The sequence below is a fragment of the Oreochromis niloticus genome, linkage group LG3 (genome assembly GCF_001858045.2).
Source record: "Oreochromis niloticus isolate F11D_XX linkage group LG3, O_niloticus_UMD_NMBU, whole genome shotgun sequence".
NCBI lineage: Eukaryota > Metazoa > Chordata > Actinopteri > Cichliformes > Cichlidae > Oreochromis > Oreochromis niloticus.
Window position 1 is genome coordinate 4,052,487 of NC_031967.2, and position 27,859 is coordinate 4,080,345.

The 27,859-nt window shown below is 40.1% G+C and overlaps 1 protein-coding gene across 3 annotated transcripts in view; it reads right to left on the reverse strand.

Annotated features, from left to right (window-relative positions):
* The window catches only part of adam19a (ADAM metallopeptidase domain 19a), a 102,806-nt gene that overhangs the window by 5,024 nt on the left and 69,923 nt on the right, over positions 1-27,859 (reverse strand). For all 3 annotated transcript variants that reach the window (XM_005464023.4, XM_005464022.4, XM_025899330.1), the window contains 12 exons: positions 27,766-27,850; positions 26,224-26,366; positions 24,227-24,404; positions 22,333-22,422; positions 21,425-21,620; positions 20,902-21,010; positions 16,385-16,589; positions 15,011-15,088; positions 10,451-10,559; positions 5,204-5,345; positions 4,296-4,395; positions 36-260 (listed from right to left, as the gene is read on the reverse strand). In XM_005464023.4, coding sequence (XP_005464080.1) covers positions 36-260; positions 4,296-4,395; positions 5,204-5,345; positions 10,451-10,559; positions 15,011-15,088; positions 16,385-16,589; positions 20,902-21,010; positions 21,425-21,620; positions 22,333-22,422; positions 24,227-24,404; positions 26,224-26,366; positions 27,766-27,850 — 1,660 coding nt within the window. The remainder of the gene's footprint in view (positions 1-35; positions 261-4,295; positions 4,396-5,203; positions 5,346-10,450; positions 10,560-15,010; positions 15,089-16,384; positions 16,590-20,901; positions 21,011-21,424; positions 21,621-22,332; positions 22,423-24,226; positions 24,405-26,223; positions 26,367-27,765; positions 27,851-27,859) is intronic.

Sequence of the window (27,859 nt, forward strand, 5' to 3'; positions counted from 1 at the left end):
TTGATTTTTTCCTTATACTCTAGAAAGGGCCTTACCAGGGGAGATCGTGCTGGAGTAAGGGGTAGAGGTTTCTTTGGCGGTTTCAGTCTTTGAGGTGTTGGTGGGGATTTGGGTGTTTCCACTGGATGCTTGCCAGTTGGAAAAGACCGTGGACCACCCTTGGCAAATGAGGCAGGTCTCAGAGGTCGCACTATGTTGACTGGGTGGGTGCCATTTAGGCCTGGTCTAAGAGATGGGACCTCTTTGCTGGTGTGAGAAATCTACAATTAGAGGAAATTCAGTTAAATTCCATATACATACATATACATATATATATATATATATATATATATATACACATATACATATATATACATATACATACATACACATATATATACACATATATATATGTGTGTATATATAATAATAATAATAATAATAATAATAATAATGGATTGGATTTATATAGCGCTTTTCAAGGCACCCAAAGCGCTTTACAATGCCATTATTCATTCACGCTCACATTCATACACTGGTGGAGGCAAGCTACAGTTGCAAGCCACAGCTGCCCTGGGGCAGACTGACAGAGGCGAGGCTGCCATATCGCACCATCGGCCCATATATATATATATATATATATATACATATATATAAATCACAACAACAGTCACTTTAAGGCATTGATGTTAACAAACCTAACACCTAATGAACAGAAAAACAGCTTCAAATAATTTCACACAAGAACCTGTTACTCTCTTGTGATCTCTCACCAGCCCTGGGGAGAGAGAAGAACTCATATAGGCATTTATTTCCTACTTTGATCATGAAGAGAAAGAATGCATATTTTACCAACAGGAAAATCTTATTCATAAAACAACAATGAAATAATAAACTTAACAAAATGAGTGAACATGAATGAGCAACTAAAATGACATTAATTCATAACATTTTGTAGTTCTTTGCTTTTTCTTTAGACCTACAGTTATAAATACAACTCGAAGAAGCATTTTTATATGTGTAACTGACTCACTTGTTTCCCCACTCTTCAACATGCCTTCTATACACATAGCTGACTCTTTCTCTGACATGTGCAAAGTAATTACAGATGAGATTAACTAGGATCTGTGAAAACACTTTTATTCAAAATAAGTCAACACACAGATGTTTTTGCTTGTTTGATGACAATAATTGATCGATGTAAGTTCCATTTCAAAGCCAACAGAGGTTTGAGAATGAGCTTGTGTGTGTGTACCAATGGGCCCCTGGACATGTTTCTGTCAGAGGCATTTGCTACATACAGTAACTTGCAAAAGTATTCGCCCCCCTTGAACATTTCCACATTTTGTCACATTACAGCCACAAACATGAATCAATTTATAGGAATTCCAGGTGAAAGACCAATACAAAGTGGTGTACACGTGAGAAGTGGAACGAAAATCATACATGATTCCAAACATTTTTTACAAATAAATAACTGCAAAGTGGGGTGTGCATAATTATTCAGGCCCCTGAGTCAATACTTTGTAGAACCACCTTTTGCTGCAATTACAGCTGCCAGTCTTTTAGGGTATGTCTCTACCAGCTTTGCACATCTACAGACTGAAATCCTTGCCCATTCTTCTTTGCAAAACAGCTCCAGCTCAGTCAGATTAGATGGACAGCATTTGTGAACAGCAGTTTTCAGATCTTGCCACAGATTCTCGATTGGATTTAGATCTGGACTTTGACTGGGCCATTCTAACACATGGATATGTTTTGTTTTAAACCATTCCATTGTTGCCCTGGCTTTATGTTTAGGGTCGTTGTCCTGCTGGAAGGTGAACCTCCGCCCCAGTCTCAAGTCTTTTGCAGACTCCAAGAGGTTTTCTTCCAAGATTGCCCTGTATTTGGCTCCATCCATCTTCCCATCAACTCTGACCAGCTTCCCTGTCCCTGCTGAAGAGAAGCACCCCCAGAGCATGATGCTGCCACCACCATATTTGACAGTGGGGATGGTGTGTTCAGAGTGATGTGCAGTGTTAGTTTTCCGCCACACATAGCGTTTTGCATTTTGGCCAAAAAGTTCCATTTTGGTCTCATCTGACCAGAGCACCTTCTTCCACATGTTTGCTGTGTCCCCCACATGGCTTGTGGCAAACTGCAAACGGGACTTCTTATGGTTTTCTGTTAACAATGGCTTTCTTCTTGCTCTTCCATAAAGGCCAACTTTGTGCAGTGCACGACTAATAGTTGTCCTATGGACAGATTCCCCCACCTGAGCTGTAGATCTCTGCAGCTCGTCCAGGGTCACCATGGGCCTCTTGGCTGCATTTCTGATCAGCACTCTCCTTGTTCGGCCTGTGAGTTTAGGCGGACGGCCTTTTCTTGGTAGGTTTACAGTTGTGCCATACTCCTTCCATTTCTGAATGATGGCTTGAACAGTGCTCCGTGGGATGTTCAAGGCTTGGGAAATCTTTTTGTAGCCTAAGCCTGCTTTAAATTTCTCAATAACTTTATCCCTGACCTGTCTGGTGTGTTCTTTGGACTTCATGGTGTTGTTGCTCCCAATATTTTCTTAGACAACCTCTGAGGCCGTCACAGAGCAGCTGTATTTGTACTGACATTAGATTACACACAGGTGCACTCTATTTAGTCATTAGCACTCATCAGGCAATGTCTATGGGCAACTGACTGCACTCAGACCAAAGGGGGCTGAATAATTACGCACACCTCACTTTGCAGTTATTTATTTGTAAAAAATGTTTGGAATCATGTATGATTTTCGTTCCACTTCTCACGTGTACACCACTTTGTATTGGTCTTTCATGTGGAATTCCAATAAAATTGATTCATGTTTGTGGCTGTAATGTGACAAAATGTGGGAAAGTTCAAGGGGGGCGAATACTTTTGCAAGCCACTGTAATGAGATATCATCATGTAAGTAAAGTGTGCAGATTAAATTAATGACTTTCATGACAATGGTAATATTAATTCTATGTATTATTGGGAAAACAAGCTAAAAATCATTTTGTTTGGCAATTTTGATTATATTAACATTGTCTGTACTTTGATGTGCCCTGAATAGTAAAGCACAGAAAAACCAAAGTTGAACTTTTTTTTTCTAAAAATCTTAGACTTATCTCAATTGATATTTTTATTTTTGTCTACTGCCACTTGTTAATTTGTAGTCCTAGAATCAATCTAATACCCCCTGGAAACATAATTCCAGTAATCTTAAATTAAAATTTGGATCACTAAATGATATCTATCGTTTTGCTGCAAAATTAGTCCCATGATTCAGGAGGGTTCTTTTAATCTTATTATCTTATAATTTACTAGCTGCTATTTTCTTATTTGCATATTATTTTCATTTATATATTGTTTTATACACTCAGTGGTGCCCTACATGTAACTGATATTTGGCTTATGACGCTTTGGTTTAATTTATACGCTTCCTGCTAATGTTTTTAGTCTTTCAGAGGTAAAAACTCCTTTTGTTTTTAGTCACTACTGGTATTATTGGAAAGAAATTGAAAGGTTTGCGACATTAAAAAAATGTTATCATTTTAGTAACAAACCAAGCACACGTTTGAAAAAAATGATTTTCATTTTTATTTTCTTGCTTCTTCTTTATTAAAGCAGTCCTTTTTGAAATGTCCTTTGTAGGTCCATCTCTTTCAGCGATGAATAATGCCACCATCCTCTTTATCTACTCACCTTTGACGTTCTTCTTCACATTTCTCATGTAATTTTACCATTTCACCATTTTAAAGTATTTTTTTGTATGCATTTTTTGTGTTAGTATTTCCTAAGAGAAATTAAAGCTACATAAAAGCAACATAAAACATAACAAAATGAAATCAATGCAATGGAAGCTTTCATCATCAGACTTTTACTCACTTTGTATCAGTAAGGGAGTCTCCTTCTCCATTTTCCTATTTGAAACTCCTGTACCACCTCATACTCGAGTTACCACATTCAAAACTTGGGTGTTCATGCTGCCTGTTCATCCACCAACCTGACAGGGTGATGCCAAAACCCCATCGACCATTTATGGCTGAGGGGTAAAAACTCTGAGATACCAACATTCGTTATGTGTGCACTACATATGTGCATTTTGTATGTTATAAGTCAGATATTAAAATGTTAATTTTAGGCTGATATTAAGACACAGGACGCTAAAATAATAATTTGACAAACTGAATATTTAATTCAATATGAAGGTTAACCTCAGTTATTCATTCACAGAAAAACAGTCATCACCCTACTCCCATTTCCTCCTTCCCTTTCTTTTGCTTTATTTGTAACACACTAGAAACACACATATCACTCACCCCCTTGTGGCCATTAACTTTGTTGACTGGTCCTACAACTTTCAGGTGAAAGGCAGGATTAAGATGGCCATTCTTTCGTTTATCTGCTGATCCCTCCATCCTGAGCACAGAAAGACAAAAATATAAACAAGAGCCTGATGCATGGAAGATGTACATCTTCATCACTTTGCTCATTTTGACATTCTGGTTTTATGGCCCAAAGTGAGAAATAAGAAAACTAGAATTGAACACATAGCTTCTTATCCAGCTGATGTTAGTGGAAATAAAAAGAAATGAAACAAATGCTTCCATCCAGTGACTAGATAAGTCTAACTGAGTGAGATGGTTCTTTTACTAAGCTACCATCTTAGAAATAATTTGTTCTAACCCGTCTATGGGATTTCCCTCATTGTTAAAAATGGCCCATGCTGTATCACACTGACAACCTTCAGCTTACAAGTGACAGATTAGCGAGTGGTATGCCAATGGAAGGGGCAGCACTATGGTCTGTTACAAAGACAGAGGCGAACCAATCAACAAATCATATTAAAATGAGTGCAGTGCCCCATGTCTCTGTCATGTCTGTGAGAGAAGTGGTTTGCACTCATATCACAAAGTAGCTTATAAAATAGGAACCAAAGGTGGCATTGATGTACTTTAAAAACTCCATCTAAAGAAGCTGTTCTACATATCTGTGGCTTTTGGTATTATCATTCATCCATCCATTTTCTTACACTTATTGTGGTGGGCACAAAAGCCTAAGCGTTCTTGAAATCTCCTTGTGTTCCAACACCACTGCATCGTTTGAAAGGCAAGTTATTCGGTAGATCTTGCAATTTGGAGCATACCACACATTATTACCACACTTATTGTGGTGGGCACAAAAGCCTAAGCAGAGACAGACAAACAGATGGAAAGACAGACAGTACTTCTTGCATGTGTTCTTTTTTCTTTGGGAAAGCCACTTATGGTAATAAGAAGTCTTGATCCTGTGGCAGTAGAAGACCAGCAGCACTGCAGGTAAGACCACCAAGAAGGCAAACAGCAGTCCAGCCACCAGACCCACCTGACCTGTTGACACACACAAACACATACATACATACACACTAATATGTTTACTAGTATATTTATATAGCAATTGAAACACTTTAATTTAGATCAGCAAGTATCAAGGAAAAGCAGCCATCCAAGTCAAAATTTTCTGTTTACTTCTAGTGATCGAACATTCTGACGCTGACAGCGGATCAGAGGGAAAAACAATGTTAACTATAAAGTTATGTATATTTTATTTTGTCTTTTTGTTTTGTTTATTATCAGAGTGGGTATTAAGCTGTAGCAGGCTTGTGAAGCCCAGGCTTGTGAAAGAAGGGAGAAAAAGGAGGAGGAATTGAAAAAAGCCAAACCTAACACAAAGTTGCTACTACATCATCAGCAACATCAGTATGCACTAACCTTTTACTAACCCCAAGTCACACAAACACACACACTTAAAAATTAAGGACAAGTGTCCCATCTGCTCCTATGGAACACAAAACCTGTCCAATCCCCCACATAGTTGTAAAGGAGCTCTACTGTCAGACGCGATGCCAACAATCCCTTTAAACTCTGCACAGCATCAGTCCAACCCTGACCTAACATCTGGTTCTTCCTAGTCTTCCATATTGCCAGCTTGGCTGTACCAAACAAAAAATTAATCAGAACCAGAGTCCATCCTTTCTTCACTGAATACTTAGGACTAAAAAACAAACAAGGGTACAGAGATCTCCAAAAGTTGATTCTGTTCATCTGGACGTAGCGTTTTTGTGGGAGAAACGTTTTGTCACTCATCCAAGTGACTTCTTCAGTCTCAGCTGACTGCAGGTTTCCCCAACCTTATAAACAGTACATTTGCATAATGACTGAAACCAGCCCAGTGAAGGAACAACAACCATTGATCAATGGTCATGAGAATTTGCATAATTACGATTAAGGAACTGACCTCCCAGCCCATTGTTCCCTCATTATGCAAATGTACTATTTATAAGGTTGGGGAAACCCAACCTTATAAACAGTCTCAGTCAGCTGAGACTGAAGAAGTCACTTGGATAAGTGACGAAACGTTTCTTCCACAAAAACGCTACATCCAGATGAACAGAATCAACTTTTGGAGATTTACTTACCTGGATGATTGAGCATGCATCAAGATGAAGGGTACAGAGAATTTCTCCCCCAGAGATTCCACCCACTCCTGCAACAAAGAAAATAACCCCAATAGCCACAGACAACGAACCACTAAGTGCTCCAGCGTCTCCCTTTGTGAACAGAAAGGAAATCCCTCCCCCGTGCTTGGATCCAGGTGGGCTCTGTGTCTGTTCATGGCTATTGCTCCATGTATAATCCTCCACTGGAGGTCAGCCATCCGTTTTTCAACAGGAGGCTTATATGGACCCTCCACCTTTAGGTGGAGGGTATTTCAGCACCTTAACACAGCTATAATATAGCTGCTTCTTCCCACAAGAGCTGAAACTATCTAGCACTGACGTTCCCAGGGAGAGAAGTATGCTCCCCTCAGGCTGCTCCTTAGAGACAGGACTAACCATCAAGGAGGGAAAAACATATTCGCTGTCATCAGCCCATTGATCAGCTAGGGCACGGTTTCCAGTAAACTCTCTCAGTGATGTCGACAGGGATTGCCAAGTTTCCTCCACAATCCTTCCCAGCCCTCTGGAGGACTTAATGCCCGTAACACAACCAAGAGTTCCCATTGACATCCTTGTGAGATGGCCCAGTTTGATAATACCAGCCTCAACAAACTTGCTCCTTATTGTGGCAGTAGAAAACATAGTACTTGGAAAAAAGTCATTAAAAAACAGCGGCTCTTCAAAAAGCCATATCCCAGGTCTGGGGTCAGGAGTCTGTGCGACCTTCCGCGCCTGCCAGACGTTGACCACTTATGTCCAGTTCTGCTTCACAAAGTCATCACTCCCCAAGTAAACCCCAAGAGTTTTGTTACCCCTTTGACCCCATTGAAGATTCCCAAGGAGTCTAGGAATACATGCCAAACTCCACTGCCCCACCAAGCACACCTCACTCTTCTCCCAATTAGCCCTGGCTGAAGAAGCTTTTTCATATAAAACCAAGATTTCCTTTAATTCCTGAACATCACCTTGATCCTTAATAAAAACATTAAAATCATCAGCGTACGCTGACACAATAACAGGAGGGCTCTGAGGCAGATCTGGCAAAGAGAAACCCATCAGCTTGTTCCTCAACCTGCACAGAAAAGGCTCAATAGCAATGCTATAGAGCTGGCTGAGCTAGGGCAACCCTGCCTAATCCCTCTCCTAACTGGCACAGGGCAACTCAACCCTCCTCCCACCTTCACAACACAACAAGCGTCTCTATACAACACCTTCACTCATGTCAGAAACCCCTGCCCAACAACAAAGGTCTTCTAGGTGGAAAAAAGAAAAGTATGGTCTACACGGTCAGAAGCCTTCTCTATGTCAACTCTAGTATAGTATAGTTTACATATGCCAAATACATCTTTTATTAAAAATAAATTATCTATCATAGACCTATCTGAAATACAATAAGATTGAGCCACACCAGTCAACAGTCAAATGACCATTTTCAGTCTATCTGATAGGACCTTGGAAAGTATCTTATAATCTGTACATAGAAGGGCCACTGGTCTCCAGTTTTTAAGAAAGGTTAAATCTCCCTTTTTTGGTATGAGAGAAATAACTGCACGCCTACAGGAAGCTGGAAGTTTCCCTTCTTTAAAACATTCCTTAAACATTTCTAGAAGGTCCAGACCCCGAAGACTCCAGAAGTGCTTAAAAAAGTCTGACGGTAAACCATCTATTCCTGCTAGCTTTGCCTGAAGCCATCTGAGATACAGCAGCAGACAGCTCATTCAAAGTTATATCCATGTTTAAGACGCCTTGATCCTCTGGACTGAGCTGAGGAAGCCCCTGCAGAAGTTTCGAAGCAGAGTCTACATCACAGCTGCCCTGAACAAGTCTGTGTAAAAGTCCACTGCATGCCCTCTCATCTCAGCTGGATCTGTGATCACCTTTCCATTCGAAAGACGAAGACACACTATTTGTTTTCTCTGGGCTACAGACTTCCCCAAATTAAAGAAAAAGGTAGTTGAGGCGTCCATGTCCTGGAGTCTGGTGAAGCGTCCTTGAACCAAAGCTCCTTTAGCTCTCTCATATAGAAAATGATAAGCTCCTGTCTTTTAGAATTTAAACAGTCATTATTCTGCTGATCTAACTGTGAAGCAGAGACATTCTCTGTATGTGTTATCACTTCTTCTAACTCCTGCAGAGTTCTCTTGATGCTCTCTTGATGCTTCATCCTCCATACATCAACCAAGTTAATTTTTTGTAGAACATCTGATAAATCAGAAGATGACTGACGATGCGGCTCCTCCCCAGTCCTATCCAAAGTGATGTCAAGACAACAATTCCTGTCCCCACCCAAAACAACACAGTTCCCTTGATCAGCACCTCTTAATTTCTCTTTTAATGTATTAAACAAAACCTTACGCTCAGACCCTATGTTTGGTGCATAGACATTAATCAAAGTAAAAATAAAACCTTCTATTTCAGCTTTCACCATAAGGGCTCTGCCCTTTTACTCCATGCTGAAAGTAATATGTGCATTTAGAGAAGGAGAAAATAAAATAGCAACTCCTGCGCTAAAATTTGTCCCATGGCTAAGAAACTGCTGCCCTCCCCACCCCAGTCTATTTCATTTGTACTGTCAGTATGTGTTTCTTGGAGAAAGACTATATCTAGTCTCTTCTGCTTGATCACCTCAGCTAATAAGGCTCTCTTATTTGCATCCCTGCACCGATTCACATTCAAGGAGGCTACCCTCAACCCCTGCACATAAGAGGAAGCCATCAAGAAAGCAAACAGCAAACAGAGATGAAACATCCAGTGTTGTATGATCATGGCTAGGGATGGGTATCGAAAACCGGTTCTTGTTGAGAACCGGTTCCCACTGTTTCAATTCCTTGGAATCGTTTGCCATTTTTGCAAACGATTCCCTTATCGATTCCAGTCGCCCCGAATGACGTCACCACGTTGCGGAGCGTCGGAGCGTACCTGGCAGGAAACACGGCGCCTAAGCATCTCAAACGCTTAAAAGTTTGTTTATACTTTACGAGAACGGATGACAACAGGGCAACTTGCAATACTTGCAAAGTAGATATTTCATTAAGGGAGGAAACACTACGAATATGCAAAAGCATTTGCTCACAAAACACGCGATGAACTTAAATGAATGTCTTTAATTCCGCTCCGGACTCGTGAATCTCAACCCAGCAGCAGCAGCGGTAACGTTTGCACGTCATCTCCCGTTAATGCGGCAGGTAAATAATCAACTAACAGTGCATATTATGTTAGCGCGATCTGCTTTATTACAAAACCTGCCATTGTCCATTTAGGTGACCATGATGAGACAGACAGACAGAGTCTGGCTGGCGCTCGCTGGCAGTTGTCGCTGCAGTCTACCGGTAGCCACTCTGTTCAGGCCCGAATGTCACCGAGCAGTGACTAAGTTTGTGGTCAAAACCTTGCAGCCATTTGCCACAGCAGATGGTAAGTGAATGTGTTTAATTGTAGGCAGGGACATTACTGGATATTCTTGTGTAATTGCTACAGAATAATTTATGTTATACTTTGTTATTGCTACAGAAGAATATTTATTTTATTATTTTACGTTTACAATTTTCCCCGGGGACCCTGTGACACCCCATTGAAGAGCCGTAGGCTGTGGATCTCTTAACATCTCACTGTTGGGTTTGTAAGGCCATGTTACTCCTAAATTTCTATCTTGTTGAAAGAGAAGATATAAAACAGTTCTAAGCTAATCGACCTTAGTGTTCTCCTTTTTAAAAACAAGAATCGATAAGAGAATCGATAAAGAATCGAATCGTTAAACAGAATCGAAAATGGAATCGGAATCGTTAAAATCTTATCAATACCCATCCCTAATCATGGCATTTTATTTTGAAAACTTCATTTTCTCTATCGATTCAGGTGCCTTAACTGTTTCCTCAGACCAGTAACATGTTTCTTCAGGCAATAACACTTTTTACCATCCAGCAAACCAAAAATGTTCAAAAATAGTCAAGGTGAAAAAACATTTTTTTAAGGCATAAGTTTATGTTGTATACTCACTGCCATACTGGACAGGCCCACTGTCCACACTGCCACCGAGTCCTGGCTTCTCGCAGAAGGGTGGTGCCCAGCCTTGATTACAGTGGCAGTTCCCATTGCTGTTACACACCTGAACATTACACACACACACAAAAGAAATTTTTTAACTTGGTCTCTGACCCCTTTCTCTCCCTTTCTATATATGTCTGTGTGTTTGATTGTGTGCATGCTTGGATGTTTATGAGTGCCTGGAGGTGTATTAGTCAAAGCACCAACGCACTGTGTGCTTGTATTTATATGAGCATTCATCTCAACACTATCTAATTTTCATACTGGAGAAAAAACTGCATACTGAATATTTTAAATATTCCTGACTTAAGGTAATTTCTATTATTTTCACTGATAGCAGGGAGGAAAACACAGACAAGAGAAAGAGATTAAAGGAGGAGACTCTATGCTTGCATTTTCTTGTTACTCATATTGTTTCAAATACTAATTCAATCCTAATATAACAGACTCTGTCAGCTGAGACAGGATCCACTTCGAACAAGCTGCTGAGCAGTTCAAAACACAAACTAGGCTGTGCCAACCAGGGTTATTCTCATAGCATATGTGTAAAACTGGCCTTTGGAAAAACTTTGCCCTGGTCAAGACACACCAAGCTACAATCAAGCACGGGTACACAAATACCAGCACGAGCTTCCATTCTCTGACAGACTGTCTGCTAATCACTGGCAACTTGGCGTCCAAATGATTTTGTTTTTGACAAGTCTGGACTAAGCTACCTTGCAGTCACCTACTTGCCTGCCCTCCTGGACTTCTTTCACCTCTAGGCTCGCTAACAAAATCTATTGAATTTGCTTGGCTCAAACACCTTCATTATGCAACCATAACACACCAGACAGAACCTGCCCACTTGGAGCTAGTCTCTGGCAATCACAGGGAGTCTCTCACCTTTGTCATCTTTTCTGCTTGCTAACCAAGACTCCTTGGTTAGCAAGACATAACGCCCTTTTGACTGACCGGTCAAAAGGGCGAGTGCAGAGCTGGAGTTTGTTTTGCCTGGCTCACTATTTAAAATCAGCTCTGCCTCCTGCTTCAAATAGTCCCCAGACATAACCCGAGCCTAAGCCTGATTTATCCTCTGTGCTACTAGCATATCATGACTTACAGTGGCTTGCAAAAGTATTTGGCCCCCTTGAACTTTCCCACATTTTGTCACATTACAGCCACAAACATGAATCAATTTTATTGGAATTCCACGTGAAAGACCAATACAAAGTGGTGTACACGTGGGAAGTGGAACGAAAATCATACATGATTCCAAACATTTTTTACAAATAAATAACTGCAAAGTGAGGTGTGCGTAATTATTCAGCCCCCTTTGGTCTGAGTGCAGTCAGTTGCCCATAGACATTGCCTGATGAGTGCTAATGACTAAATAGAGTGCACCTGTGTGTAATCTAATGTCAGTACAAATACAGCTGCTCTATGACAGCCTCATAGGTTGTCTAAGAAAATATTGGGAGCAACAACACCATGAAGTCCAAAGAACACACCAGACAGGTCAGGGATAAAGTTATTGAGAAATTTAAAGCATGCTTAGGCTACAAAAAGATTTCCCAAGCCTTGAACATCCCATGGAGCACTGTTCAAGCGATCATTCAGAAATGGAAGGAGTATGGCACAACTGTAAACCTACCAAGACAAGGCCGTCCACCTAAACTCACAGGCCGAACAAGGAGAGCGCTGATCAGAAATGCAGCCAAGAGGCCCATGGTGACTCTGGACGAGCTGCAGAGATCTACAGCTCAGGTGGGGGAATCTGTCCATAGGACAACTATTAGTCGTGCACTGCACAAAGTTGGCCTTTATGGAAGAGTGGCAAGAAGAAAGCCATTGTTAACAGAAAACCATAAGAAGTCCCGTTTGCAGTTTGCCACAAGCCATGTGGGGGACACAGCAAACACGTGGAAGAAGGTGCTCTGGTCAGATGAGACCAAAATGGAACTTTTTGGCCAAAATGCAAAACGCTATGTGTGGCGGAAAACTAACACTGCACATCACTCTGAACACACCATCCCCACTGTCAAATATGGTGGTGGCAGCATCATGCTCTGGGGGTGCTTCTCTTCAGCAGGGACAGGGAAGCTGGTCAGAGTTGATGGGAAGATGGATGGAGCCAAATACAGGGCAATCTTGGAAGAAAACCTCTTGGAGTCTGCAAAAGACTTGAGACTGGGGCGGAGGTTCACCTTCCAGCAGGACAACGACCCTAAACATAAAGCCAGGGCAACGATGGAATGGTTTAAAACCAAACATATCCATGTGTTAGAATGGCCCAGTCAAAGTCCAGATCTAAATCCAATCGAGAATCTGTGGCAAGATCTGAAAACTGCTGTTCACAAATGCTGTCCATCTAATCTGACTGAGCTGGAGCTGTTTTGCAAAGAAGAATGGGCAAGGATTTCAGTCTGTAGATGTGCAAAGCTGGTAGAGACATACCCTAAAAGACTGGCAGCTGTAATTGCAGCAAAAGGTGGTTCTACAAAGTATTGACTCAGGGGCCTGAATAATTACGCACACCCCACTTTGCAGTTATTTATTTGTAAAAAATGTTTGGAATCATGTATGATTTTCGTTCCACTTCTCACGTGTACACCACTTTGTATTGGTCTTTCACGTGGAATTCCAATAAAATTGATTCATGTTTGTGGCTGTAATGTGACAAAATGTGGAAAGTTCAAGGGGGCCGAATACGTTTGCAATCCACTGTAAATGAGGTTTTTAATAAAGATAAAACATTATTTCTTCCTCTGCACAGGCCCCATGACTGTGCCATAGACCTCCTCTCTGGTGCTCCGTTGCCTTCCAATTGACTATAGAACCTGTAAAGACTGAAGGTGCTGCATCCCATTCTATTCTACTTTTAAATATCCAAGTAAACAAGTAGTCTTAGAAAGAAGTATTGTATTGGGGTGATATAGTACTATGAGGTCTCAAGGATAAGATGGGGCTTGATTATTCAAGACCTTGTACGTGAGGAGAAGAATTTTTAATCTTGCTGAATTTAACAGGGAGCCAGTATGGGTGAAATATAGTCTCTCTTTCTAGTCCCTGTCATTACTCTCGCTGCCACATTTTTTAATCAAACTGAAGGCTTTTCAGGGAGCTGAAAAGGAGTGGATGATAATAATGAAGTGCAGGAACTAGTTTTTCAGCATCACTCTGAGACAGGATGTTTTTAGATTTTAGATATTGCATACATGGAAGAATACAGTCCTACATGTTTCATATGCACACAGAAGGACAATCAAAATTGACTCCAAGACTTCTCACGGTGTTACTGGAGGCCAAGGTAATGCCATCCAGAGTAAGAATCTGTTTTGACACCATATTTCTAAGATTTCTCAAGCCAAATACAAAAACCTCAGTTTTACTTGAATTCAGCAGCAGGAAATTAGAGGTCAGATTCAGGTTTTTATGAAGCATGTACAATCTAAACAGAATTGGTCCTAGCACAGAACCCTGATGCACTCCATACTTCACATCTGTAGCGCTATAACGCAGTTCACCTTTCGCAGCCTCGCTGTTTCGCAGATTATTTTTGTGCAAAGTGCATGCTTATTTTTTTTTTAAAACAGCGCATTGTTTTCTGTGTCCTGATTGGCTCTGCACAGACTATGGACCTTTTTAGTTCTTTATTTAATTATTACTTTGTTATACACTCCAAAATCTTGAATCAGCAGCAGTCAAGACATATAGTAAACCTATTTGCACACAACTAACCTACTTACTTACTGTTTAAGTAAATTGTTAAACTGCTCAGTGGCAGCTCATAATAAGCCAAAGTGTTACCTTAATCTGTGTGCAGGTTCCAAATGTGACTCAGAGGTTTAGGCAATAAGTTTCCTCATGACAGGCACTGATGTCCAAAATGTTAGAAATTACATTGAATTTGGAATTTGGCCACGGTACTGCAATGGGATGCTATCATTTTAAAAAACACAGTTTGTGAAACCTTTTTCTTTCTTAGCTATTCCATGTAGGTGGTTGCCAAGGAATAAAGCTCATAGTGCATAAAATACATAGCCACAGGGTTCAAATCTCCTTTGGAATTAACATGAGCACAAAAAAGCTCCCATGAACAAACACCTCCTGTAGGCATAATATGTGGATGCCCTGTACTTTTGTCCATATTGTAGTTTTGTTTTTCATGCTCAGATCTGATTGAAAAATACCTTTTGAAATCAAATCTTCTGAATAATTATTTTAGATTATGAAAATCTAAGCAAAGACTGCACTCTAAAGTTAAAACTGACAAAAACTATGTATCCACTTTATCTGCCATTAACTTAATAAAAAGTCATTTCAATTGAATTCCAGTACCATATCTATTTTTTGTTTTTTACCAACAGACTAGCTTTGTGAAAGCACTGCAAATTGCACCTTTGCCCAAGGACACAGAACAATAAGATTTAGAGCTTTGCCTGGCAGCTAAGGGAGGGGGTCTGTTGTATGACTCTGTATGACTATTGTGCATGTATACATTTATACTGGTGTGTGTGTCTGTATGCTTACCCCATTGTTGTGACAGCGTGCAAGGCAAGTCTCTAACTCAGTAAAAGAGGCATTTTGGCATCTGCGGTCTCTGCACACCTTTGGCAACAGAAGGACAAAGATTACATAACGATTACAGAGCATGCACACACAGAGTTTAAAGGGGCTCCTTGGCTAACTGTTGTGGGGATACTACAGAGAGAAAGTAATATATACAGAAAGACAATTTGCAGATGGGTACATATTCATGAATTTGTATCTTACACATAATTCAGCTCTTATTTTGTAGGGTATATGTGGGGGATTTATTTACAACTTTATATTCCATTCGACAAAGTGCCGAATAAACAAGATACACAAATAGGCCTCCTTAACCCCCAGTAACCCCTATTATTAGATCAATTATATGTATTGATCGAATGATCAGTGCATTATATTAGATCAGTAAATTCTGACAAAGGGAACAGCTGACAACTATAAACCATGCTCCTTTACACAGTAAATAAAAACCAAACAGCTTATACTTAAAGAGTCAGAGATACCAAACTTTCCTTGAAGTTTCAGTTACATTCAGACCACATCTGAATGAGTCTGTTAACTTAGGTCTATGGGTTGCAAGGAGTGACAAAATGAATGAATTAAATATGCTATTGAATCATTAATTACAATTTTCATTTATTAATAAAAAATGGAATTAATTAATTAAATATTTCAATAATGATTTAAATGCCTGTTAATTTCATTTAAAACATTTAAAAAATTTATTATTACCTAATACCACCATATTATGTCTGGGTATAAAGTGTAATCTCTAAATTACAAAAATTTTAGTTCATTTCAATTCAGAAGCCAACATCAAAGAGATGTAAATGAAATTAAAACTATATTAGTCAATGTGTAGACCATTCGGGGCCAGACTAACCAGCTCTAAACATTTAGCTTTATATTTGGCAAGAGGTTATATTAAAACTGATAACTATATGGCCATTTACACTTATTTCCTTGTTCTAACAATGCTTCTTGGCAATGAATCTTCTACCGTTGGAAAGCCTGTTTATTTCTTCTTAAATGTTGCCATATTCTTAAGGAAAATTCATCTATGTACTGAGGAATAGAGGTGAGTATGTGGTTTGCCAAATCTTTTGTGGTTATACTAAACAACTTATTCTGCTATTGTTTTGAGCTTCTGGTATGGTTGCATGCTTGGCACCTCATTAGCAGCACCTGTGAGCACAGACCACGTCCCAGTGATCCGTTGATGTCTGCTCCAAACATGCCACATTTGACTGATCTGGATAGGGCCCCTGCCACAGGGCAACTTCAACATGCAGTAAGTTTTCCATGTTTTCAATCAATATTTGCCTGACCACAAATTCCAGATTGGTGTGAACCCACCTTGCCCTCTCCGCACTTGGTGCCGGTCATGACAAGACCCGGGTCAGGCAGGTCACCCTGGCCATCCTGGGTGCTGTAGACATATGTGCCACGACACTTCACCTCTGTGCCTCCAGTCTTGATGGTAGTGTCGATTGACACAGCATTGGTGCCTTTTGGCTTTGTGGCAGCACTGTGGCACTGAATCTTCCCACACTTGGCATCGCTAAACAAAGATACAAGCACATAAGACTTAATTTTTCAAAGGCCAGTCATTTAACCTCTGAGAAACCATTTCAAATAACCTCTGAATGTTGATGAACAGCCACAGTAGCGCAGTTGGGTTCAAACATACATCAATTATCCATTTTCCCGCATTTACTAGGTAAAGTCTGACTTATAAGTGATGTGCTATGATTTACTAGATAATTCCTCTAGAAGAAATAATCCAGTATGTACTGCTTGAAATATAATGGTGGGGGAAATGTCAAATGGTAGGACATATAGTAGGCCCTGTCCAGACTGGAAGTAAATATAGTGGAAGTAGTGGTGAGAACTAGTTTGTTTTAGCAACAAATGAAAACATGGAGGAAAGGCTCAGAGCCTTCCACCAAAGGACATCAGCTAAAGGTGACGATTTGGAATGAAGATTAAGACACAACCTATGAATAAATGCTCGACGGATTGGAAAAAAATGATATAGTGGTACTTGTGATTGACTTGCTCATCACTGTAAATTTATGATGATGTGGATATCTATGTATGGAAAGTGTGTTCATAGGCGAGTAAACCAAAAGAATAAGCTCCACCATGTGCAATATTGTTTACTTTCTGATCTAACAAATGGCAGAACATGTTATCCAAGCATGGAAAGGAAACATCACCTATGTAGGATGGCTTATTGCTCTTATTGTTAGCACATGGCATTGAAGAAGGTAACAGTGGAGGAATGCAGCACTTCTAGAAATACATCTACTGTAATAAAATGCATTTCCCACTAACCCATTACTGTAGATTAAAGTTTTATTAAGAAACGATCAGACAAAGGAATGCTATTAAATGTTCAGTTTCTATGCTTGTTGAAATAGTCTATGTTATTAAAATGGTGGGTAGACTATTTTACATTTCAAGAGAAGCTAGTTGAGTCTAATAATAGACTAAATGCAGTGCAGAGTCTGTCATATCAGCATCTACTTGGATGTTAAAAATCACCTAATTTTTTATCTGAGTACTAAATCAGATAGATAGATAGATAGTCCGCATATCACCGACTAGGGGTAATAATATTGAATGCTGGACATTATATACACTGAAAATGAGCAATGCTACTTGACTAAAAGAATTAATTAATTAATATAAATGTATATTAATACTGGCTATGAAGAGCTAAACCAATAGTCAGCAGCAGTATGGAGCATCTGGAAAGTTGCAGGAGCATAAAGTGCTACTGGAGCAAACAGAACATGTCATGTCTCTCTGGTAAAGGTTTTGAAGTTATTTCTTGTTTCTGTAGTTAAATAGGTAAAAAAAAAAAAAAAGAGGTCAATTACAAGTGGACTATTTAGACGCTTGGGTATTATTATTACTCTTCTCAGTTATTTGAAGCAAACTAGCAGAGATTAGGAAGGAGATCACTAGATGGAAGATTTTACTGATCTGACTCTAAATGGGAGAATTTAAAGCCTTCTAAAGAAATATTACTAAGGTCATTTGGAGAGGAGGTTAGACAAAAGTAGTAACGCTGAAAATATACTAAACTCTACAACAAGAATCTAAGGTGAACAATATGAATGTATATGTTAGAATGGAAATGGAATTAGAATTACAGCAGATGAACACTGGTAGGAAACATTTAAACAGGACTAATTGACAAATAGTACAACATGGAAGAAATTTGAGTGGAAAATGTCAGCAGCCACGACCCACAGTGAAGACCAAGAAGCTCAAGCTACTGTTGTCCTTTGAGATTTTAGCATTGACTGAGGATGATAGAAAACTAAAGACTTAAACAGGTTTACCTCCATTACTTTTATTATCAACAGATACATTCATCCTAGAGTAAAACCAGTAAAGGACACCATCAGGTTTGGAGAAACGTCTTCCCTTTCCCTTCTTTCACCATCATACAATGCTGTGATTGCAGCCATTCCCCAACTCTCTGAATGGTACTCATGACCATTGATCAATGGTCATTACAATTTGCATATTAATGATCAAGGATCTGACCTTACAGCCCATTGTTCATTCAGTGGGCAAGTTTCAGTCATTGTGCAAACGTACTGTTTTTAAGATTGGGGAAACCTGCTGTTAGCTGAGAATGAAGAAGTCACTTGGATGAGTGACAAAAATGTTTCTCCCACTGAAAACACTACATCCAGATGAACAGAATCAACCTTTTGGGTCCTCCCTTTGTTTCATCACAGCTGTCCTGTGCCAGATGTTCACTGCATCGTCCACCCCCAAGTGGGACTGGTATGCAAACTGCAGAGTGTCTTGTGACCCACTGGGGTCAAGCAGGACTCACAATCTGCACCAGCAGCTCCCTCAGAGAGAAATATTCTTCTCAACTTTGCCTTACGCCCATCCTGGAAAATGGACACACCCAGCACTTCAAAAATAGCGTGATAGTGACCTTTGCTTCCTGTATGTTAGCAATACTATACATCATCCTCAGATAACACAGAGACTCTGGACTTTTACATAACAATTTTATATTCAGACCTGGAGAAAGTTATACATCTTCTCTGGTTACACAGAATGACTTTGAACACTTATGGTAAATAACAAACTACTAGCAAAACACAGTGTGAAATAATTACAGATTAAAGTTTTAGTTCAACATACAAGTGAAGATCTTTAACTACATTCAGTGTTTAATGCAGATGCTGTGCAGTTTTGAGATCAGCAGCTTTTTTAAAGGGTCCAAGGATCCTGTTGACCTTGTAAAGTTCAATGCAATCTAGTATCCATGTGTGGGGCATTATGTCATAGGCTTTCTTGTAAGAGAGCGTATTTCTCCCTCGACAGACCCAACACCACAGAAGTTGGAGGACATGCAGGTGGAGGCTCCACTGGTCCAGTGGATCACCGACTACCTCACAGGCAGAGCACAGTTTGTGAGACTGCAGAGCTGTGTGCCAGAGAGTCTTAACAACAAGATAGGAGCACCCCAATCAACTGTTCTGTCCCCTTTCCTCTTCACCATCTACACGGCCAACTTCAAGTACATCACAGAAACTTGCCTCCTCCAGAAAGCCTCTGATGACATGGCCATTATTGGAAGTGTGGAGATGGGAAGGGAGGAGGAGTACAGAGGACTGATTTATTGCTTCGTGAGGTGGTGTGGGGTGACCCACCTGCAGCTGAATGTGACCAAAACAAAGAAGCTGGTGGTGGCTGGCAGAAACAGATCCCGACCCTCCCCTGTCTGCATTGGTGGGACTAAAGTCGAAATAGTCACATCCTACAAATATCTGGGAGTTCATCTGGATCACAAGCTCGAGTGGTCTGCCAACACGGAGCTGCCTACAAAAACGGTCTGAGCCGGCTTTACTTTCTACAAAGGCTCAGCTCCTTCAATGTATGCAGCAGTCTGCTCTATATATTTTATCAGTCTGCTGTTGGCATGAGGAGGAGGTGATCAGTGATAGAATGCTGGGAAGACTGCTGGCAATCATGGACAATGACTCCCACCCTCTCGATAACACACTGGACAATCTGAAGAGCAGTTTCGGCAACAGGTTCCTTCAACCTCGCAGTCTGAGGGAACATTACAGGAGGTCGTTCCTTCTGCTGCCATCAGATGCACCCTGTCACTTTTGTACACCATGACATATTTGCACATGTTTTTACCTATATCGCTATACTCATCTATTTATCTTAATATTTATCTATCATAACTCTGTTTCTACACTCATATCTGGCTTTGCACCCCTTTAAGTTCAAGGTGGTCCATAGGTCAGGGAGGCCAATGGTCATGGCCGATTTCCTCCCGGTGGGGGAGTAGGTTCAGCACGATCTAGCCCCGGCCTCAGTCGGGTGGTGGGGGTGTGTGGCAGGGGTGTGGTCTCTGGCTCTGCTGCAGTGGAGGCGTGCTGCAACAGGCTTGAGGGGCAGTGACAGGGAAGCTGAGGGCCAGGTGGAGGGGATTTCACTAACGAACACTCTCTCTTTTTGTAGTGATGCTGAGGACCAGAGAGGAAGTGTGTGTGTGTGTGTGTGTGTGTGCAGAAACAGCTGGAAAGCTGTCCAAAGGCGTCGAGTTGCCGACCAGGAAGCTACGTGGCTGAGCTGCCAGGACGAAAGGCTGTCTGAGGGAACGTTACAGGAGGTTGTTCCTTCTGCTGCCATCAGACTCTTTGACACACTAAAAATAAACTGTTGCACTACATTTGAAAGCTGTGTGTCAAAGTATAGTACTGTAAAGATATGTTTAACAAAAGCATTTCCAATATTAGTTGTATCTGTTATTGGTGTGGAAAAATAGCTCATGATATTTAACGCATGCGGTGATACCTGATATGTGAAGCTTCACTTACCTTTTCTTACACTTCACATAGTTGCCATGTTCATCTTTCCCACAATTTCCAAAAGCATTTCCTGCTGCATTGACATCTTCAAAGCAGACATCATGGGCCGGTTGAGCTCCTGGAAACACATCATATCCCGAAGTCAAAAGTCACTACATCAAAAGTTGAGTAACATTAGAAATGTAAGGATATGTGAACGTTTGGTGCTTTGAGTGCTTTGTGAAAGTAAGAATTAGACCTTTCAAAGTACCAGGCCATTTACTACGTACTAAACTTCCTGAGAAGAGAACACAGATGTTCGGATGACTGGACGGAAGAGTTACAAAAAATTGAAGACATCACTTTTAGGAAACATGAGTTGGAATACAATGTCAACTAACTAACCTTGGTAAGCTGACAGTAGAGAAATTTCATTTGTAGTTTTATTCAAATACTGACCTTCAACAAAGACTTAGTGGTTTATAGGCATGTGCAGTAAATTAATGTCATATTGAGGGAGGTGGTGAAGTGCATGTAAAAGCCTTTTCATTACCATAGCCCCAGAGCTGCAAGCACTGCTGTTCATGGGTGAGGCACATGCCATTGTAGCAGTACGCCATTCCGTATTGACAGGAGGAGCCATCCAGCAGGTAAACATTGGCAGGGCAGTAAGGAGAAGCCCCAGTGCAGTATTCTGGAAGGTCACATGCTCCTGCTGGGCGCCGGCACATGGTACCCGCCTGCTTCAACTGACACGCATAGGGAACAGGTGAGGAAGGAGGAAAGGAGCACAAGACATGGAGAGCCATCTTCAATTTAGTGATACTTAGCAAAATGATGCACACTGAAGCCTTATACATATAAGGACTAAAGTGTAAATATCTGCCTACAAATACTTCAAATTTGATTTCTGATGTGTTTAACTAGAATTTTCCCAAAGCAAACAAATTTTCCCAAGCAAATGACTATATGCTCTACCTCCCATCATCATAGGGGTAGGTAGTATACAGCAATTCAAAAAGCATACTTACACATTACAAATAGTTATTTGAGCCAATGTTTATATAAAACACTCTTTAGTCTAAAGGAGAAGAAAAACTAAAAACAGTATTAAAAGAGGTTTTAAGTAAAATCATTAGGTTTAAAACGCAAATGTATAAAGGAGAACAAACAAATTGTTGTCACAATGGATGGATCAGCACATCTGATTTGGACCTGATTTTTAACCCACATGCCCTGACACAGCCCTACCATTTATCCAACCTCGGGACCTTCACTTGGAGTACAAGAGATTATCTTGCACCACTAATCCTTCACTTGTAAGGTGAGTGTGTTAACCATAATACTCACAAGACAACAAATATATCGAATAATATTATTTATAACTTTTTACCATATAAATTTTTACTATAAAACACCCCCACTTTCTTGCTGTTAGTGACAGCAAGGGTTGTCTCTTACTTTGCACCCCTCGCAGCACATTCCATGGGCACACTGGACCTCCTCCTTCAAGGTACAGTTATTGGGATTGCAGCAGTCATTTTCACATTCCTGTTGACAATCATACAGTAACACACAATATCAAGGTTTAAACACTGAAGTGTACATAACGAAAAACAATTAAATAATAAAATAACAAACCTCTCCTTTAACTTAAATGATTCAAATAAAATGGACTTCATAAATGATTTGTAGGTTATGTTTAATCACCTTTTTACAGAGTAAGCTCAGTTGAAAAAGGATTATATTTAAGCAACAAGCAAAAGCAACTACATACAAACAGATATACACACACACACACACACACACTCATTGAAACTGAACACACAGTACTTTAGAGTATAACAATTTAAGTAGGCTAAGTATGTTTTAATTATGTTTGTTGTCTGGTCCTTGTCTGGCACTTTTACCATTACGCTGCATCATTGGGCCTTTCTGTTTCTGGTCCTCTACTTCTCTGTTCAGAGTATCTGTCTGAGCTGCTGCCTTGTCCTGCCTCATTCTCTCAGGTCAGCAGACCAAATGCTTTTCCTTGTTCTAAAGACGTAACGAATACTCGAGGGGACAGACCTTCGCAGTTGCGGCTCCAAAATTGTTGAGAAATGTTTGACTGCACATCAGGCAGGCTTAAAAACACACTTTTAATCCACTCACCGAAATCAAGACTCGAATCTTGATTTCCACTTTGACATTCAGATGGCGGGATCAATATTCGGTGTAAATAACATGAACTAGCTGCATTAGTACTAGCACACTATCAAGGTGTACCTAACAAAGTGGTCAATAAGTATAGAAGTGTGTGTGAAGTCTCCTAATTTTCTTTAAAGACTGTCAGTGGACCACCGCTTTTGGCACCAGTAGAAAACAGTGATCACAGTACATCCATACTCCCTAACAAAGGCTTGTATGCTCAATCACAATGGACACAAGCACTATTTCTATGCAGAAGTGCTTTCTATCTAATATTCATCCTTGCTCCAATGGATGCATTGGAAATTGACTTGGGGTTAGCATCATGCCCAAGGCATGCCAACTTTAAGGTTAGGGTTAACCTAACCCACCAACCTTCTGATTGGTAGATGATCTGCTCTACCTCCTGAGCTACAGCCACCACAGCGGTCCTGGTGTCACAGTCTCAAAAAAGTGCGGTTTCATTTTTTTAAACAATACAATAAACAAATGCATCTGAAATGCAGTGATGTGAATTCATTATTTTCATAATAAGAATACTTCTCTTCTATTTAAACCTACATTCGACAAAGATGAGAACTCTGCACAGTGGTATGACAATTAAAAATCTGAGTATCTATAACAACACAGCATAGCATTTCATCTGCTTTTAAAAGCTGAAAAAAACTACAGAATGGACATGATGATGAGATAGTTTTGTCAAAAGTTGGATATTTTCTCTTCAGCTAAGTTTTGTGTGAAAATCAGCTGACAATTGTCTGCAAAATCATTTAATCATAGGACAAGTAAATCATAACCAAGGTTGAAAGCTGTTACAAAAAGTAAATGAGCATCAAAAAAGTTATTTAACTTACGAGAATTAAACATAATGTATTACTTTATTGCAGGGGTCAGGCCGGTGTCTTGCAGGTTTTAGATGTGTCCTTGATCCAACATAGCTGATTTAAATGGCTAAATGACCTCCTCAACATGTCATGAAGTTCTCCAGAGGCCTGGTAATGAACAAATCATTCAACTCAGGTGTGTTGACCCAGGGTGATATCTAAAACCTACAGGACACCAGCCGTTGAGGCCTGGAGTTTCATACCCCTGCTTTATTGCTTTAATGCCCTTTTTATGTGGTAGAGAAAGTGAATATAAGTTCAAATTGAATATTTGTCCTCACATCTGGTTCTCCACAATCACACTCTTCTCCGTCCTCCACAAAGCCGTTGCCACACTTCTTGCCCCCCACCAGGTCTTTCATGTTGGGCATGTTATATAAGCACATGCCCCCTCCCTTCTGGAAATAGCGGTCCAAATCGCGTTTGCTGCAGTAACTGAAGACTCGAGGGAATGGGTGCCTGGACAGGGACATTTTCATATTATTTACATTGAACAGAAAATAAAAAAAATATCAATGCTATGCTTGCATAGAGCTCACAGGTTCTAAATGAGCAGTGTGTTACTGGTTTGTATAACTTGAACTATTTTGTTTTTTCAAAGATAAAAAAAAGAAAGGTGAAGGTGAAGAATTATATTTTGCAGTTAGGCTTTAACATGGCTCTTTACCATCCCTGCTCCCACCACAGAAACCATTAAGATCAAATGTACGACTACCACAGTAATCTTGGACATGGGTGTAAGAAAAAAAGCATGCGTGGGCAAAACACCTTCCAAGTACTGTTTAGCTACCACCCTCTTCTCAACATGGATGCTTTTCTCAAGGCCAAATCCATGGTCATCATAATTATCAATGTGATATATCAAGGAGATGCACTGTCTCCAGTGCTGTTCTGCACTTGTCTTGAACCCCTCAGCCTTCCCATCTATTGCCCCAAGTCAACAGCTCTTGCCTAGACTTTTGACACAATTCCTTTGTAAACTAGTCACGTGTATAAGCTGACAGATTCTGATCAGCTTTCTCTTAGACCAGGGGTCTCAAACTCAGAGGAGCTGCGGGCCGCTGCTGGCACTGTCATCTCATTGGAGGGCCACTTAAGTGTTCAAGTAGAACCAAAAAAAAAAAAAACGTCCACAAATATTTCCAAAAATGTAATGTTTTTGTTTATTTTAAATATGACAAAAAAAACTATGACTGAACGTTATTGGAAAACACAAACACAGTGTATAGACGAGTCTTAACAGTTTACTTACAACAGGGCTCGTCAGGCACTCTGCACTGTCTGCAGTGGTTATTATTATATTTACATGCTTTCATCTTCTGTTTCTTGCCGGTAGCAACTTGGACTTTTCAACTCGCCTTCTCCTCCCTGCCTCGCACTCACTCACACACACACACACACACAACGGGAGGGGCAGTCCCGCACATTCTCCCTGCAGCACAGACTACACTGTCAATACACTGTCATAAAGGGCTATGCCTGTAACACTGCTCATATTGCCTTCATATTAAATTATTTTTTGAATAATATATTTTTTTATATATATTTCTCCACATCAATATGCGGGCTGCAAGTAGGGGTGACGTGGGCTGCAAATGGCCCCCGGGCCGCGAGTTTGAGACCGTGCTGGAGGAAAGTAATCCTTAGGTTTCAATGTACTGCTGCTTATTGTAAACCTGTGAAAAGCTTACATGGTAGATGATTCTTTGGTTTCTGTCTGATATCGCTTTGTATTATGTCAATATGTTATACTGTAATTTTTATTGAACTAAATTGTTTATCATGTTTATCAAGGAACAAAGTCTTTCACACAAAGACTTGTTTTCCTTCATTCAGATTTTTAGTCTTTATTTACAGGACAACACAAGAAAAACAAATTCAAAGGCAAAATATAAAAATCTAATCAAAAATTATCGAGGGAATGGTTTGTTAAACATCCATGCTAGTATTTCAGCAGCTAGAACTGTTTTTCATGTGTCAAGTAATGTAATGTGTCAGTGTGTTATGGCTGCCCCTCCCCAAGCATGGTTCTATCAAACGTTTCTTCCTCTTAAAAGGTTTTTTTCTTCCGCTGTTGCCACGTGCTTGTCATAAGTGGTTGTTTGAGTGTTGTTGTTTTATTTACTACATTATTGTAGGGTCTTTATAAAGAACCTTGGGGGAATTGCTGTTGTGGTGCTATAAATAAAATTGACTTGAGTTGAAATCAAGGTGTTAGTGACAACATCTGAGGGTGACTAGGATGTTTCTTTAGTCCTGTGCAGAGGTTGTGGCTAACCCGGTGGCAGCAGCCATCACACAGCCTCCCTGATCGGCAGTGGCCTCCACACAGCAGCTGTCGTGGTCATGGCTCATCCCAAAGTTGTGGCCAATCTCGTGGGCCATGGTGGCTGCAGCACCAATGGACAGCTCTGAGTGGTCCTGTAGAGGAATAATAAAAGCAGCTGTCACTTATGTGATGCAGTCTATCAACAACATGTTCAAACTAATTTAATATGGGTGTGTCAAAGCAAGTTGACTTCATGGCTGGGCCAGGTTATTATGGTTATTGTTATGTCTATTAAAATGATTTTAGTGCATCTAAGTTAAAAGTTGAACTGTGGATTTGTATGTTGTATCTCAAAAGTCCTGGTTGTAAATTTGTATTTGTTTGACTGATTGTCTAAATTTGTGTTCCTTTTTCAGTGATATATTGTTTTTTTGACTGTTAACTTTTCAAACTGACATGTTTAAAGAATGAATTTGTTACTTTTAACATGCATTAAATTATATGTTTATTAAAGTAATAAAATGAGAGAGTGTTTTTCCAGCATGGCAAGAGGGGTGCTAAGCCTAGAAGATTCACAACACACAGAGCTCTTGATTTTTTTTAAACTTCTACATTACAGTTCGTTAATACTAAAGAACCATCTCCAGTACTTTCCCCTGTCTCAACATTTCATGTCAGAAAATAATCTAGACATCAACAGGCATAACACACACACACACGATTTACACACGGTTTACACATGCCTCAATTCGTGGCCATGTCCATGTCCCATTAACAATGGCTTGATAAACAAAAAAAGGTTCTTATTCCAGTGTCTAAGTGGATGCTCAGTCATCCAGGTAAGGTCATGACAATTTGCATATTAATGAAGAAACTGACCCTACAGCCCATTGTTTACAGCCCATTGTTTGCCAGTTGTACTAGTTTCAGTCATTATGTATGGTTTAAAAGTTTGGGGAAACCAGCAGTCAGCTGAGACTGAGTGTCTCAGCTAACTGCTCATTTATCATCACTTGGACGAAATGTTTCTCCCACTTAAAACGCTACGTCCAGGTGAACAGAATAAACTTTTTTGGGATTCTTATTCCATTATTTCAGACTGCGGTGATCCCAATAATATGTGGGGTACAACAACAACATTTATTCTGAGTCAAATACTAAAGGCTTTGCTATGAGCAGCGGCTGTCTCGCTAACTGAGCAGTACAGCAAGTTTTTCTTTTGAATTCAGCTGTTGCTGGAAAGCAGAATGACGTCAGCTGTGAATTATTATAAGAAAATGAAAAAGCTAAAAATGAGAAAAAAAACTCTGGATTTGTAATTTACCTGTTTATATAAGCATGTTGATTAGTGAGCTTTAAACCTTGATCATTGACCATCTGATAATACAAATAAGATGGTCAGTTATCATAATATAGTGCCGAATATTTCAGTGGATACTCTCCATGCCCAAAAACAGACATTGAAGCGAGCAGGAAAAAATTACATGATGTGAAGACAGAGAAAAAGAGGAGGAAGAAGGAAAGAAAAGGTAGTAATGTATTTCCACATACCACATTGATGCCTCCAGAGTTTTCCAGGCTGCACATCCCCTCCAGTGGTGCCATACCGATAGTTGTCCCCTTGAATATCACACCCCTGTCACAC